The sequence below is a fragment of the Leptodactylus fuscus genome, chromosome 1 (assembly GCF_031893055.1).
Source record: "Leptodactylus fuscus isolate aLepFus1 chromosome 1, aLepFus1.hap2, whole genome shotgun sequence".
Lineage (NCBI taxonomy): Eukaryota > Metazoa > Chordata > Amphibia > Anura > Leptodactylidae > Leptodactylus > Leptodactylus fuscus.
The window spans coordinates 314,604,801-314,619,695 of NC_134265.1; the positions used below are offsets into that span (position 1 = coordinate 314,604,801).

The following is a 14,895-nucleotide window of genomic DNA, read 5'->3' on the forward strand; positions in this document are numbered from 1 at the left end:
TTATTGCGTATAGATTTCTGTTTGGGGGGGTCCCCAAGCGGACACCCCGAACGGAATACTAAACGCAGATGTGAACCGGGCCTAAATGGAGACACACTGGAGCATCATTTAGATTTTACTTACCTAAACAAGTCCAACATTCAGTGTCGCTTAGGTTTTTACTATACATTTTACAAGTTGTACCTATACACAAGCCTTAGTCGGAGGTTTGGATCGTGCACCCAGATTACTTGAAATCGACAAGCCAAAGGAAAGTGGTGAGCTTTAAGCTTTCTTTTTTCTTCTATATATTTTACAAGTAACTATAAGCTATTTAGTAGCCGTATGCAAACCCCTGCCCCACATTTTTTTAAAAAACTGAAAAACTCTTTTAGAGAGAGACCCCCTATAAGTGTTCTTCCGATTTCACAAAGTAGGTCTAAAGGAACTCTGGCTGAAGATATGGAAACAGTCTATCTACATACACAGTATCCATATAGTAAACCTTTAGTGTATAGTATTCATAAATCTGCAATTATGCAACGTTAAAGGGGTTATTCAGGGAGTAATAATGCTTACCAGTTCATTGCTTGCTGGATAAGCTTTATTACTGAAGTACAGGGGAGCCCCCCAGAGCCCCGCTTATTTCTTTTGCAGAGGGAGCTATTGCTCTTGACCAATTCCATTCTACTTAATGGAGCTGTGGTGCAAACCTGTGGAGAGTTGGTGACGTCACAGAGCCGGAATTGCTGCAGGGGAGAGAGAGGAACAAGTGTTGTAGCCTCCCCCGCAGTCCTTCACAAAAGTAATGAACGAGTCCTTGGGGCACTGGGGTATATATTAGTGATAAAGCTTTACCAAAACAAGTAATACTCTGTTAAGCCTTATTACTCTCCAAGTAATTACTTCCTGTAAAGCTAATATGTATTTTATATATTACTGGCCCAATTTTATTATAAAAAGGGGGATCACAAACCTACATTTTTTAGCTTATCTTATAGTGATGAGCAAAGGAAATCTCCCCGAATTCTCATAGATGTCACAGAGTCTGACTTATTGCAAATCTCACATCTAAATACTACAGAATATTCTACCGTCTCTGATAAATGCAGATACCTCATCATCGTGTTCTTTATGATTTAGCAGAAAGTTCTTAGATTTCCAATTGTCTGCTTGTACAATACCTGCTTAGAATTCACAAGGTCTCCGCTGTCTCGCTTGCTGGCAGTGGTTTTCCGGGTTGGTTTCTGCTGCTGTTGATCTATTTGACTTTTTAATTCAGCGAGTTCAGTGAGAGCTGCTTTATGCGCACATGAGACACTCTTCATCTGTTCTGTCAGAACAAAACAAGGCATTATTGTTTTATCACACTGCAGACAGCATAAGATACAGATTGCAGTGTGAAGGGTTAACACGTACTACCTGTCTGCTTCTGGAACTCATTTTCTTGCTGTAATAACCTCTGTTTTGCCACTGAAAGCTCCTCTGTTGCATTTCTTTGAATGCTCCTGGACTCAACTAGCTCTTCTTCTTTCTGTCTCAGTTGCGTTTCCAAATCCTAACAAAAATGAAGGTCTTATTCCATTACAATTACATTTTCATGATTTCAGTTTAATCGAATGTACTGTGGAGTTGTCATTTTTTTAACATACCATTAGATATAATTTCACTCTGCAGCAATCTATACCCTTGATACATTTTTTTTCCTGATAAAGATATCCATTACAGTTCTCATAGTGGCGGATACCCATTTTCACAGAGGAGAGAATGTTAGATACCATTATACGGTGTTACAGTAAAAGTATCATCAAGTACTCAATGTGTGAGCCTCAAGGAGTAACTCACCATTTTGGCTCGTAGAAGGGCATTCTGAGATGGGATCCTTCTTAATTGCATCCACATGCCCTTATAGGAGTTGCCATTACATGATAAACCTACTACATTTAACTGGAAATTTCTGTATAAGAGTAGGAACCTAGATCACCTACTTGCAGTAGAATACAGTACAGGTTCTGCTGTATTCTAGTTAATAGAAGCAGAGATATCATTTAGGAACCATACATACAAATAAGTGCTTGGTCAGTATGCTAGCCATGCTTTTAATAGCAAGCAGATAGACCCGTTTTTTTTCTTATGTTTCCATTCAGAAGTCCGTGTATTATCCATGTGCTGTCTGTGATGTTTCCTTACAGACCTGTTGCACATGTTCCTGTGCATGTAGTCTAAGGGCCCCTTCACACAGCTGAAACGCGCGCGTTTTTTGCACGTTTTTTTACGCGTGTAAAAATGAAAACGTTGTGTTTACGCAACATTTTAATAGACGGCGTGTAAACGCGGCGTTTTCTGTGGGTCTTTTGACCGTGTAAACGCTGCGTTTATGCGCCGTCTATTAAAAACGGCACGTAAACGCGACGTTTTCATTTTTACACGCGTAAAAAAACGTGCAAAAAACGCGCGCGTTTCAGCCGTGTGAAGGGGCCCTTAGGCTGGACACAGGCGTTCATTCTGCTTCTCAGAGAGAAAATCCAGTATGAACAGCGGCACTTATAACTGTGAAAGGTAAATGTATAGAGTCCTAGCAATTATATAAGCAGCTCACCACAAAGTTACTCTATGGTCAGAGCCCCACATTGTGAATACGCCACATGTGCTAAAAACTCAGCGTATTACAGTACCTGCAAAGTGGATGGCTAATCCCTTCCAAACATTGAAGAAAAGTATTGGCAGGGAAATGCTGCAAATTCAAAAACCGTTGCATTTTGTAAATCGCAGCATGTCAATTATACCTACAGAAATGCTGGCAGTTCCATACAATTATGAAAGGGGAAGAAAGTCCACAAAGGAAGACTCTGTGGACTATCTGTGAAAAGTGCTGCGTATAAAACCATGATGTGTTTCCGCAGTAGTCTTTTCAGGGGCACTGTTTGGCCGCAGCTCGCTACACGTAGCCTTAGCCTAAAATACATATTCAGTTTACTTATTGCCATTTGTATTTATGGCAGATAGAAGAAGGCAGCCACTGGTATTGTAATAGCTGCTCTTCCATATTATAGACTTTAAAGGCAGTCTGTCACCAAATCCCAACATATCAATCCATGCAAATAGATAGGTTAGGGTCACCTGCACCAAACAGTGTTTCCCACTTGTGAATTGGTGTCTCTGTTGCTGAAATATCACTGTTTTTGTCAATATGCAAATTAGCTCTTTGGAGCAATAACAGCGTTGCCATTGCTCCAAAGAGATAAAGATCAACATCCTCTCCGCTCCAAAGAGTTCATTTGGATACTGGCAAAAGGGTAACATTTCAGCAACAGAGGCAACCATTCCCAAGGGAAAACACCATTTGATTCAGGTAACCATAACCCATCAATCTGCGGGCCTCGGCTGATATGCTGGCTTCTGGTGATCCTTTAAGAAGTGGTAAGACATTGTCTCCTGAATTATTTAGTCCTCCACACATGCATGATTATTTTGTGACCACTGGCATATTGTAGCCACACACAAGAAGAGGAGAGCTTTTTGTTCAGGCACATTCAGCTACTTAGTTTATTTCTTATAGCCACTGTTCCTTTGCACACTGTCAAGCAGGTATAAATCACTGTGTGAGCCAAAGCTCTAACAATGTTCCCCTATGTGTGTTAAAACGTGACTGTTTTTCTCTTATAAGCACAGGGAACAATGAAAACTGAGGGCTGCAACACCGTTACACAACGTACTACTCGTCCAATGGCTGTGTGGTGTAGAGTCCAGGGAATTGGACTGCCACCAATCTGATACTTATGACCTAAGGACAGGCCATCAATAGTAAAGTTTCCGAGAACCTTTTTTAAGCCAGTACAGCTCATAGTCAGAGTTTCTTAAACGAAAGTTTACTTTGTGTTATTACTGCATATTAAAAAACCAATGGGTGCAGAGTCACCAGGCAGGTATACATTGTTACACTATACCTATTCTATACTGGAAAGGAAAGCATTCGAAGCTTTTCAATACAGATGGCTACCATAAAAAAAGGTATATTGTGCTTTATATTGTGCATAAGAATTTGCCAGTGTAAGTGACCCACATGAAGCTAGAATTTTGTGAGCAATCTAAATCTGGATAAGCAATCTTTTTGGTAGACTTTTTATGGATGTTGGGGGGGAATGTTTGCTGTCTATAGAAACCTATTCAATTCTAGATTTTATTTGAGGCATTTTTTTTACCTGACAGTGCTTTGTTCCTATTGTTCCTCCAATTATAAATCCACTTTCTATAACGGAATAGTACATGTGAATATAAGAATAGCTGCTTACTTTTTTATTTACCATAGACTTCAGCAAAAACACAACTTATTAAAAAGCATATCCATAAACTTTTTATGCAGTTCACGGTTTTAGGGCACAAATGGGTACCCTCAAAAATAAAACATAATTTTTAATAGGTTCTACTAAAATAATGAAGGCACAGTTCAGATATAGTATGTTAAACGTGGTGAGATATGATTCCTTTCTCTTCACCACTATTCACACTAGTACAGCAGAGCAGTTTTTTTTCCTAGGATGGGGTTCTCTAATTAATTGTCTACCCTAGCAGTCACGTTTTATTTTGGAGGGTACCCATTTGTGGTTGTAATATAATTTTGGTAGTCCTATATCCAGTGTTATAGCTCACAGTTTTAGGGCCTATTAGCCTAGCGCTACACTGACTTTTGTAGTGCGATTGATTGATGTTACCATTGGCTTTATTAACGGAGTGTATCAATAAGCACACATTAACATTAGTGGTAATGGTGTCAGGCTGTGTAGGAACACCTTTTTTACAAAAAGAGTAATCCCGCATTTACACGACCAAGTTTCATCCATGAAATTAAGTCTGTTCATTGGATTTAATGGCCTGAACATCATACTAAGAGAGGGTCTCCTAGCAGTATTGTTATCTATGGTACTAGGAGTCCCTGTGTCCCTGCAACATACTGTCCTGTACTATACTCATTATTGGACAGTATGTCACTGTGTGGCAAGGACTCCTAGTGACATAGATAACTATAATGCTAAGAGTTCCTTTCCCGGCATACTCTCCAGCGAATACAGATTTTCTACAAAAGCTGCTTCTGCTTCAGGTCAGGGCTACATTGTGACATTTTGTAATTCATTTTAGCTACTGAGTGATATCTGCACTTCACAGAATTACATACAACTCAATGCATTCATGTAGACAGCAACAGTAGCTCAACACTTTAAAATTGCTTTGTGTTAGGAGAGAATTATATTAGGGCATAAGTGTCAGATCATGGCAAGATTGAGTCTATGCTTCCTTTTTCCGCATCCTGCAACGATCTCTACCTCCCATTGAAAACAACGGAGGGCGGATTCCAAGAGGAATCTGCTCTGGATTTGGGGTAAAATCCATTCCCAAACTAAATAACTAACTCAACTCCAAACTGACATGTACACCATGGAAATATTTTACTATTGGGTCAATGTTGCTGGCTTTTTTTTTTTAACCCTTTAAAAGATTACCTTACAGTGGCCCCTTAGTGCAGAGAGGGGATGGTTGAACTGTATCAATAGCTATATACTACCAATATAGACTCTCCCGGTTACCTGTACCATGTCTTTCATTTTATGAGAATATTGTTTGACTTCAAGTATCTCGAGCTCCTTCGCGTCCAGATCATCTTTCAGCTGTTGGAGTTCCTGTTGTATAGCAGCTTCCTTAGCCTGACTACCCTTCCTCTGCTCCTGCTCCTTCTGCTGCAGCTGTTTTATCATCTCCGTAACGGACTGCTGCAGAGCTTTTCTTAAGTTTTCCTTCTCCTTGACATAGCTGCTGTGGAGTTTGCTTGTCTTATGTGTATAGTCCTCGGTTAATTTGCGATTCTGAGTTTTTAGGTTCTCTATTTCTTTGCCTAGTACCTGGATTTCTTTTTTCAGTTTCTCATTTAGTTTTTCCACAGACTTCTCTTGGTCACACGAGGCACGTTCCTTTCTTAGAGCATTGGCCTCCTCTGTGAGTTGCTGCAGACGGTTTTCATAATCAGTCTTCATAGAGAGCATTTCCTTGGACAAGGCAGCAATCCTTTCAGCTTGCTCACACTGGGTCTTCAATTCCCTCTCTTCTGACTGTATTTTGTACATGGCAAGATCGGCTAAGCTTTGTTCTTTTATTACATTATTTTTCTCCAGAGCCTCCTCAAGATTCTGTATCTGAAGTTTCAGGTTCTTCTCCTCCTCTAGCATGTTCTTGTATTGGAGAACCTTTTCTTTAGTCTCATTAGAAATGAGGTCAATTTCATTTTGATGGGCTTCTTTTAAAGAGTGAATATTCACTTCATATTCATCAATCTTGAGATTTAAAGAATAAATTACCTACAGAAAGAGAATACAGAATAGAAACTGTACCATTTATTAATAACTAGAACGTGGCATGATTATATCATTGTGCAGTCAGCATAATACGACATCCCAGCTCTTTATCCTACTCTTCTACTTATCAAGTCATTACTCTTATAGGGTAGGATGGCCTGTGACTATCTAATATGTCTGACACTAATATGGCATTACACTATGTAGGGACATTAAGACGTACGATAGTGTATGTGGACAATTATGTGTCATTATCCTCTGTAGGGGCACTAAGGAGTATTATAGTGTATGGGGCAATAAGAAAAGTTATACTGTATAGGAGCCACTGTCATTACACAGTATGGGGAGGGGCACTAATAAGCACTATACAGTGTTGGGGAACTAACTGTGAATTATATTATGTGTGGAGGGAATTTAGGAACAGTTTATTGTGTAGGAGGCACTAGTGAAGCCCCAACAGAACAATTCCCCATTGGTGCTCCCACAAAGAATAATGGTCCTGACCGTCCCCCTACACTATATAATGCTCTTTAAAGGGATTCTACCATTAAAATCGAATTTTTTGTTGGTCAGACGTAGGAATAGCCTTAAGAAAGGCTATTCTTCTCCTACCTTTAGATGTCTTCTCTGCGCCGCCATTCCGTAGAAATCCCAGTTTTTGGCGGTATGCAAATGAGTTCTCTCACAGCACTGGGGGCGGGCCACAGCGCTCATACAGCAATGGGGGTGTTCGCAATGCTGCGAGAGAACTCTCCAGCGCCGCCTCCATCTTCTTCAGGAATGGCCTCTTCACGCGTCTTCTTCCGGCGCTGGGGTCAAACATCTAGGCCTAGGGCAGAGCCGAATGAGCGTGCCCTTGGCCATAAGAAAAATGGCCACTTACACAGTAAGTATGTGGCCATTTTCTTGTGGCCTGTGGGCATGCGCAGTCGGCTCTGACCGGACCCCCCAGTGCTGGAAGAAGATGTGTGAAGAGGCCACTCCTGAAGAAGATGGAGGTGGCGCTGGAGAGTTCTCTCGCAGCATTGGGGACACCCCCAGTGCTGTTTGAGTGCTGGGGCCCATCCCCAGTGCTGCAAGAGAACACATTTGCATCCCGCCGAAAACCGGGATTTCTATGGAATGGTGGCGCAGAGAAGACATATAAAGGTAGGAGAAGAATAGCCTTTCATGAGATTCTATGAGTTGGTCCAGGCCAAGGGTGTAGATGGAGAACAGGAGGGGTCCTAGGACGGAGCCTTGGGGGACACCTACAGAGTGAGGGTGCGGTGAGGAGGTGGTGTGCAAGTGGGAGACGCTGAATGTATGATTGGTGAGGTATGAGGAGATCCAGGAATGGGCCAGGTCTGAGATTCCAAGGGATGAGAGAATTTCTAACAGGAGAGAGTGGTTGACTGTGTCAAAGGCAGAGGAGAGGTCAAGGAGGAGGAGGACAGAGTAATGGCGCTTGGCTTTGGCGGTTAGCAGGTCATTATTGACTTTTGTTAGGGTAGTTTCAGTGGAGTGACGGGGTCTGAAGCCTGACTGTAGTCTGCCAAAGAGCAGGTTGGACGAGAGATAGGAGGAGAGTTCTGAGTGGACGTGCTGCTCAAGCAGTTTTGAGGCGTACTCTAACAGTATTCAGTAGAAATACCACCTGAACGCTGTCCTTTATCATTAATACATTACGACAGCAGTTGCCAGGATTGGTAATAATCCCTGCTGCTGTAGTACTGTATTAAGGATAAAGGGCAGGTATATGAGATGGGTAGTTTCTCCTGGCCCCTGTGATAATGGTGGCAGGGTCCAGAACTATTCTCTCCACTGCCCTGCACAGATTTGACAGATTAGTGTGGGGCAGGGAAGGAAAGAACTGTAAAGAGCATTCATAGCTTTTTGATAGGGAAAAGTGCCGTATCAACCAATCATTGGTTCTGGCACTGATGGACCCCACTGATTTCAGATGCAGAAAGTTTTTAGCAAAGTTTTTTCTTGCTAAAAGGTGCATATTATAGTTTAAAAAATTGCTCTAGTGATTAGGTTCTATTTCTATTATAAACTGAAAACATGACATCACGTAATGGACACCAGTGGGATTGTCCACTTTCAGCAAATAAATGTTATTGTATGTATAATAAAAAGTTATATAATTTCCCAATATACTTGTATCAATTCATCGCATCTTTCTAGATATCTGCTTGCTTTCATTCATTCTTTTCTAACTTCCAGTGGATAAAAATTAGTCCATGGTCATGAGATATACAGCCCATGGTCATGTGATGTACAGTCCATTTTCATGTGATATACAATCCATGGTCATGTGATGTACAGTCCATGGTCATGTGATGTACAGTCCATGGTCATGTGATATACGGTCCATGGTCATGTGATGTACAGTCCATTTTCATGTGGTATACAGTCCATGGTCATGTGATGTACAGTCCATGGTCATGTGATGTACAGTCCATGGTCATGTGGTATACAGTCCATGGTCATGTGATGTACAGTCCATTTTCATGTGGTATACAGTCCATGGTCATGTGATGTACAGTCCATGGTCATGTGTTATACAGTCCATGGTCATGTGATGGACACACAAGTGTATGACTCATTACAAGATAGATATCTGATTACTGTGCTGTGACTGTAACGAGCTGTGCACCTGTGTCCATCACATGACCATGGACTGTACATCACATGACCATGGACTGTATATCACATGACCATGGACTGATTTTTATCCACTGGAAGAAAACAATGAATAAAAACAAGCAGAGAACTACAAAAATGTGAGGCATTCATACAGGAAGTATACTAGAAAATTTTGTTTTTATTTTTTTATTTTTTCTGAAACTGGACAATCTTTTTAACTGTAATATCTATAGTAGAAGCTTTTTCATTCCTCCAATGCATGTAATAAATGAAGCAAATAATAATCTTAAAAATATCCTACAATTTTTTATATACAACTCCAATCCAGATGTATTTGTCTACATGGTTACAGACTACAAACAATATATGTGTGTAGTCTGATCTTATGAAACTATTTGCAAAGTAGCTTCAATTCTTATTTTTAATCCCTTGGGGCAATAAACGATAAATACTCTTTACGTCAGTGATATAATTATATATAAGATGTTCGTTAGCCTGGTTTGGTGTCAGACTATGTGACTGTGTGAATGCCTCTCATAACGCTTTGCTTTGGGAAGGACACATTCATGAAATATACAGCCGGACTAAGTAGGGTCTGTCTCTGTGCCCCTGGACTGACTGTCTAATGTTGGCTTTCTATCAGGCAGTACATCTTTAGTTACATCAAAACTCATGTACATCTCTTTTTAGCTTCTGTCTATCCGTGTATTTAGAACAAGCAATGTTTATAGGCTGTTAGATATTTATTATTCTAAGACGCTGTCAGTCTTATTAAAGCATCTCCCTGCACTTTGACATACTGTACATCCATCTGCCAAGATAGGTGAAGCACCAAGATGTACAGTTACATCATGGCAATAAGATGAGCTCTGTAGCTGTGCCCATATAATCACACAATCGCTTAGGGAGCCCAGTGGTGATTGACAACTGCGCTCCTGCTGTAACAGCCAAGACAGGCCTCTGGCAAACACATAGCATGAAGAGGAATCAGATGCCGGTGGTCCAAGATGTTCAGTGAGCGGCCAGAGATTATTTGTATAGGATATGCACTAATGTTGTGAGATATATACATATATGTACATCAATATATATGTTTATAGTGGTTTTACCTTGTAAAATGGTTAAAAAATAGAATTAGGGCTAGTTCACACGTGAACTGCCCACGCGGGTTTTGACACAGAGAGAGACGCGGCGAGCCCTCTGCTGTCGGCTCAAATGAATGAGCCGACATAGGAGGGAGCTGCCGGGGGCGGAAGCCGCGCGGCTGAGCCTGCGCGGCTTCCGCCTGAAGAAAAGACATGTCCTTTCTTTTCTCCGCTAGCAGCAGCTCGCCGCTAGCGGAGAACAGAAGCCCGGCGGTCTCCATAGACCACCATTATAAGGGGAGGTTTTGGACGCGAAATCCGCTGTCAAAAACCTCCCCTTATACTCACGTGTGAACTAGCCCTTACACATATGTGATATTGCCTCATATGTAACAACACAAGCAATACAATCAATAAGTTATTTAAACTGCACAGTGAACATTATAAAAAAACAAACCTCTATAGAAGTATTATCTTATATTGTAATGCTGTCTGCCTTGGCTGAAATGTAAATTAGGTAACTGCTGCAAAAAGAACCCCTATAAAACTGGCAAGTGTCAATCTACTATTAGGCTTAATGGCCAGAATCAAAATTGCACAGCTTTTTTTTATTTTTATTTTTTTTATTTTTTTAAATACTGTATAAATAGTGACATGGAAAACTCTTTAAAATATCATCAAATTTTTTTTAAAAAATATGTTTAACATGAAAACTTGGTGGACAGTGGTCATGCTAGAATGGAGTGGTTAAAGGGATTCTACCATTAAAATCAAATTTTTTGTCAATCATACTTAGGAATAGCCATAAGAAAAGCTATTCTTCTCCTACCTTTAGATGTCTTCTCTGTGCTGCCGTTCGGTAGACATCACGGTTTTCATCAGTATTCAAATGAGTTTTCTCGCAGAACTGGAAATGGTCCCCAGCACTCAAACAGCACTGGGGGCGTCCCCAATGCTGCGAGAGAAATCTCCAGCACCGCCTCCATCTTCTTCAGGAACGGCCCGAAGCCCAAAGCCTAGAAGTTTGAACCCAGCTCCAGAAGAAGACATGCAGAGAGGCCGTTCCTGAAGAAGATGGAGGCGGCGCTGGAGATTTCTCTCACAGCATTGGGGAAGGCCCTAGTGCTGTTTGAGCGCTGGGGACTGCCCCCAGTGCTGCTAGATGACTTTGTTCAGAAATCAATAGATCTCCAGATAGAGATCAAACTATAAACAGTTATAAGCACAGACTATATCCTACTAAAACTGAGGCTTGTGTGGACTCTGAGGCTGCACAAATTTGTGATATCTTAATGAAGTAGGTGTAATTCTCATAGCATATCCAGTACACTGGACTGAACATTACAATTTGCTTTCTAAATTTACTGATATAACTGGCACATAACTTAAGTGTGTACATTCTGAGCATAAAGTTAGCACATGTATTTATTTCACGAGAGACAGCTTGTCTAGTCTTTTATTTGTGGTCTGTTTAAACATGTGAAACATTCCAGCCAATGGCTCCCTAACAGCTTATAATGCACATGCAGTATATACAACCTGCACATGAAATAATAGGGGTGTGTTATGATTCCTGCTGAGCAACAGTGCCCAACTTAAAAATAACTAATACTTGTAGATTTTTCAATCCAAAAATGAAAAAAAAAAAAAAAACATTTAGCATAGTAGATCAAAAGTTAACGCTTCCAATAGTAGCATTCGCCTCCCATTCCATTAAAAGGGAAGGCTAATCAAAGTTAATGATAGATTCCACTATATGAATGAACAGGTCATTTGTTTCATCTCAGCTTATTTACATTGTGGAGAACGTAGCTTAGTAGAAGCAATGCTGTGGACCCAACCAGTCAGAGACAGGGACAAAATATCTCGTGCAAACAGGTTTATTTGGAAAGACAGCAAAATAAATAAACCTTCACTCCAGGCACCAAGATAAGCAAAATAAAATACAGTCTTAACTTCAGGCAAAACGTCAAACAAAACTCTGCTCGTCCGAGCACTAACTAAACAGTATAACAATAACTATACATGTGGCTTACTACTAACCACACGAACAAACAAAATAGCAAAGTATGGTCTCACCAGACTCTCTGTATTTCAGAACAGACCCAGACACCTCATCTCGCTTCCAGGATCTGCCCTGAAGGGCAAGCTCTGCAGCCTTTTATGGCACAGTAACAAGCCCAGGACCCACACCTCGGATTGAGGGCTTTTCAAGACCCACCCTGGACCACACACATATTAGAAACGTAGGGTAGATATACCAGGACTCCAGCACTCTGCCTGTCACCTTCTCACAACATCTATATATTTAGAACTCTTCCATTACAGGCAGTGCTGTCATGTGATCATCATTTTGTCTACCAGTCTACACCTTGTGTAGACAGCAGGTGAGTCTTCCCTGTATGGCCGACTTCCTGGGAACTACTGAATTACACTAGCATCTAACAAACATGAGTTAGTTGCTCTGAGACACCTCCCCTTTCCCACCAAGTTCTACCCTTATTTTTCTGTACATTCTTCCAAGCAGAAAAGGATGGAGAGCAGAAGTGCAGAGATATAATTGGCTGTAGTCAGGGGTATACACAAGGGGGTAATTTGATGGTTAAAACTGAGTGATGATTTAGGAGAGTGGCGGCCTTGTCTAGTCTTTTATTTGTGGTCTGTTTAAACATGTGAAACATTCCAGCCAATGGCTCCCTAACAGCTTATAATGCACATGCAGTATATACAACCTGCACATGAAATAATAGGGGTGTGTTATGATTCCTGCTGAGCAACAGTGCCCAACTTAAAAATAACTAATACTTGTAGATTTTTCAATCCAAAAATGAAAAAAAAAAAAAACATTTAGCATAGTAGATCAAAAGTTAACGCTTCCAATAGTAGCATTCGCCTCCCATTCCATTAAAAGGGAAGGCTAATCAAAGTTAATGATAGATTCCACTATATGAATGAACAGGTCATTTGTTTCATCTCAGCTTATTTACATTGTGGAGAACGTAGCTTAGTAGAAGCAATGCTGTGGACCCAACCAGTCAGAGACAGGGACAAAATATCTCGTGCAAACAGGTTTATTTGGAAAGACAGCAAAATAAATAAACCTTCACTCCAGGCACCAAGATAAGCAAAATAAAATACAGTCTTAACTTCAGGCAAAACGTCAAACAAAACTCTGCTCGTCCGAGCACTAACTAAACAGTATAACAATAACTATACATGTGGCTTACTACTAACCACACGAACAAACAAAATAGCAAAGTATGGTCTCACCAGACTCTCTGTATTTCAGAACAGACCCAGACACCTCATCTCGCTTCCAGGATCTGCCCTGAAGGGCAAGCTCTGCAGCCTTTTATGGCACAGTAACAAGCCCAGGACCCACACCTCGGATTGAGGGCTTTTCAAGACCCACCCTGGACCACACACATATTAGAAACGTAGGGTAGATATACCAGGACTCCAGCACTCTGCCTGTCACCTTCTCACAACATCTATATATTTAGAACTCTTCCATTACAGGCAGTGCTGTCATGTGATCATCATTTTGTCTACCAGTCTACACCTTGTGTAGACAGCAGGTGAGTCTTCCCTGTATGGCCGACTTCCTGGGAACTACTGAATTACACTAGCATCTATCAAACCTGAGTTAGTTGCTCTGAGACACCTCCCCTTTCCCACCAAGTTCTACCCTTATTTTTCTGTACATTCTTCCAAGCAGAAAAGGATGGAGAGCAGAAGTGCAGAGATATAATTGGCTGTAGTCAGGGGTATACACAAGGGGGTAATTTGATGGTTAAAACTGAGTGATGATTTAGGAGAGTGGCGGCCTGGTAACCAATGAGCACTTCCGTTAATGGTGATGAAAGTGCTCATTCCAGTGGCCGAACAACTGCCTTAGAGGCAGGGCTTGTGAAATTGGTCACTACTTATTGGACTATTCCAACATGTAACAGCCAATAATTATTATTCACAAATCTCTGTCCCTGCTGACTCTGCTTTGATCTGCCGCACATTATATCCTGATGCTGAACAACATTGGGATGTCACGTCCTGATATTGTTCAGTGTCTGGACATAGTATAAAGTGGCAGGATAGATTCAAAGGGGAGAAAGGCCTGGAACAGAGTGAGAATTGGTGAGTAAAATACCGACTGTTACTTGTTTGAAAAATCCAATCCAGGTAACAGCCTAATTGTGTGGGGGTCAGTATAGGGGACAATACACTGTGTTGATGCCAATAAAAGGAGTAATATACTGTGTTAGGGCCAATAAAGGGGCAATATACTGCTTGGGGGGGCAATACAGTGTGCAATATACTGTGGGGCCAAAGAAAGTGCCAATAGATTGTATGTCGAGGCCAATAAAAAGGGAAATATGCTATGTGGGGGCCAATAAAAGGGGCAGTATAGCCAATAAAAAGGGAAATATGCTATGTGGGGGCCAATAAAAGGGGCAGTATACTTTGTTTGCCGTTTAGGGTACAATAAAGGGGATGTTATACTGTAGGGGTACTATATGAAGCCCCCCAATATGCCCTTGTTACCCCACCTCCAGAATCCCCATTCCTGCATATGCCCCTGGCTGCAGTTATAAAGAAAATTTGGGATTGCTGAATGGTAAGATGAATTCTATGTCGGCCCAACATATAGATTCTACAAATGAAACATATAGGCTGATGCAGCATAATACTCAATGTCATAAAAACTAATTAAAGAACTTGCATGTATATGTGTTTACCAGCATTCCTAAGTAGAGGTGCCAGTGTCATGGCTCCAATACTCCTAAATGCCCACAGATTTGGAGGAAATAAGGTTATCAAATTGGTCCCAATGCTTGGGAATGCAGGCATCATCATGT

The 14,895-nt window shown here is 41.1% G+C and overlaps 1 protein-coding gene across 5 annotated transcripts in view; it reads right to left on the bottom strand.

Moving 5' to 3' along the window:
* The window catches only part of FAM184B (family with sequence similarity 184 member B), a 58,422-nt gene that overhangs the window by 22,351 nt on the left and 21,176 nt on the right, over positions 1-14,895 (bottom strand). For 3 of the 5 annotated variants that reach the window (XM_075259905.1, XM_075259887.1, XM_075259912.1), the window contains exons 2-4: positions 5,562-6,326; positions 1,399-1,537; positions 1,164-1,312 (exon numbers count right to left, since the gene is read on the bottom strand). In XM_075259905.1, coding sequence (XP_075116006.1) covers positions 1,164-1,312; positions 1,399-1,537; positions 5,562-6,326 — 1,053 coding nt within the window. The remainder of the gene's footprint in view (positions 1-1,163; positions 1,313-1,398; positions 1,538-5,561; positions 6,327-14,895) is intronic. The other 2 variants (XM_075259920.1, XM_075259897.1) reach the window with 2 other exon arrangements.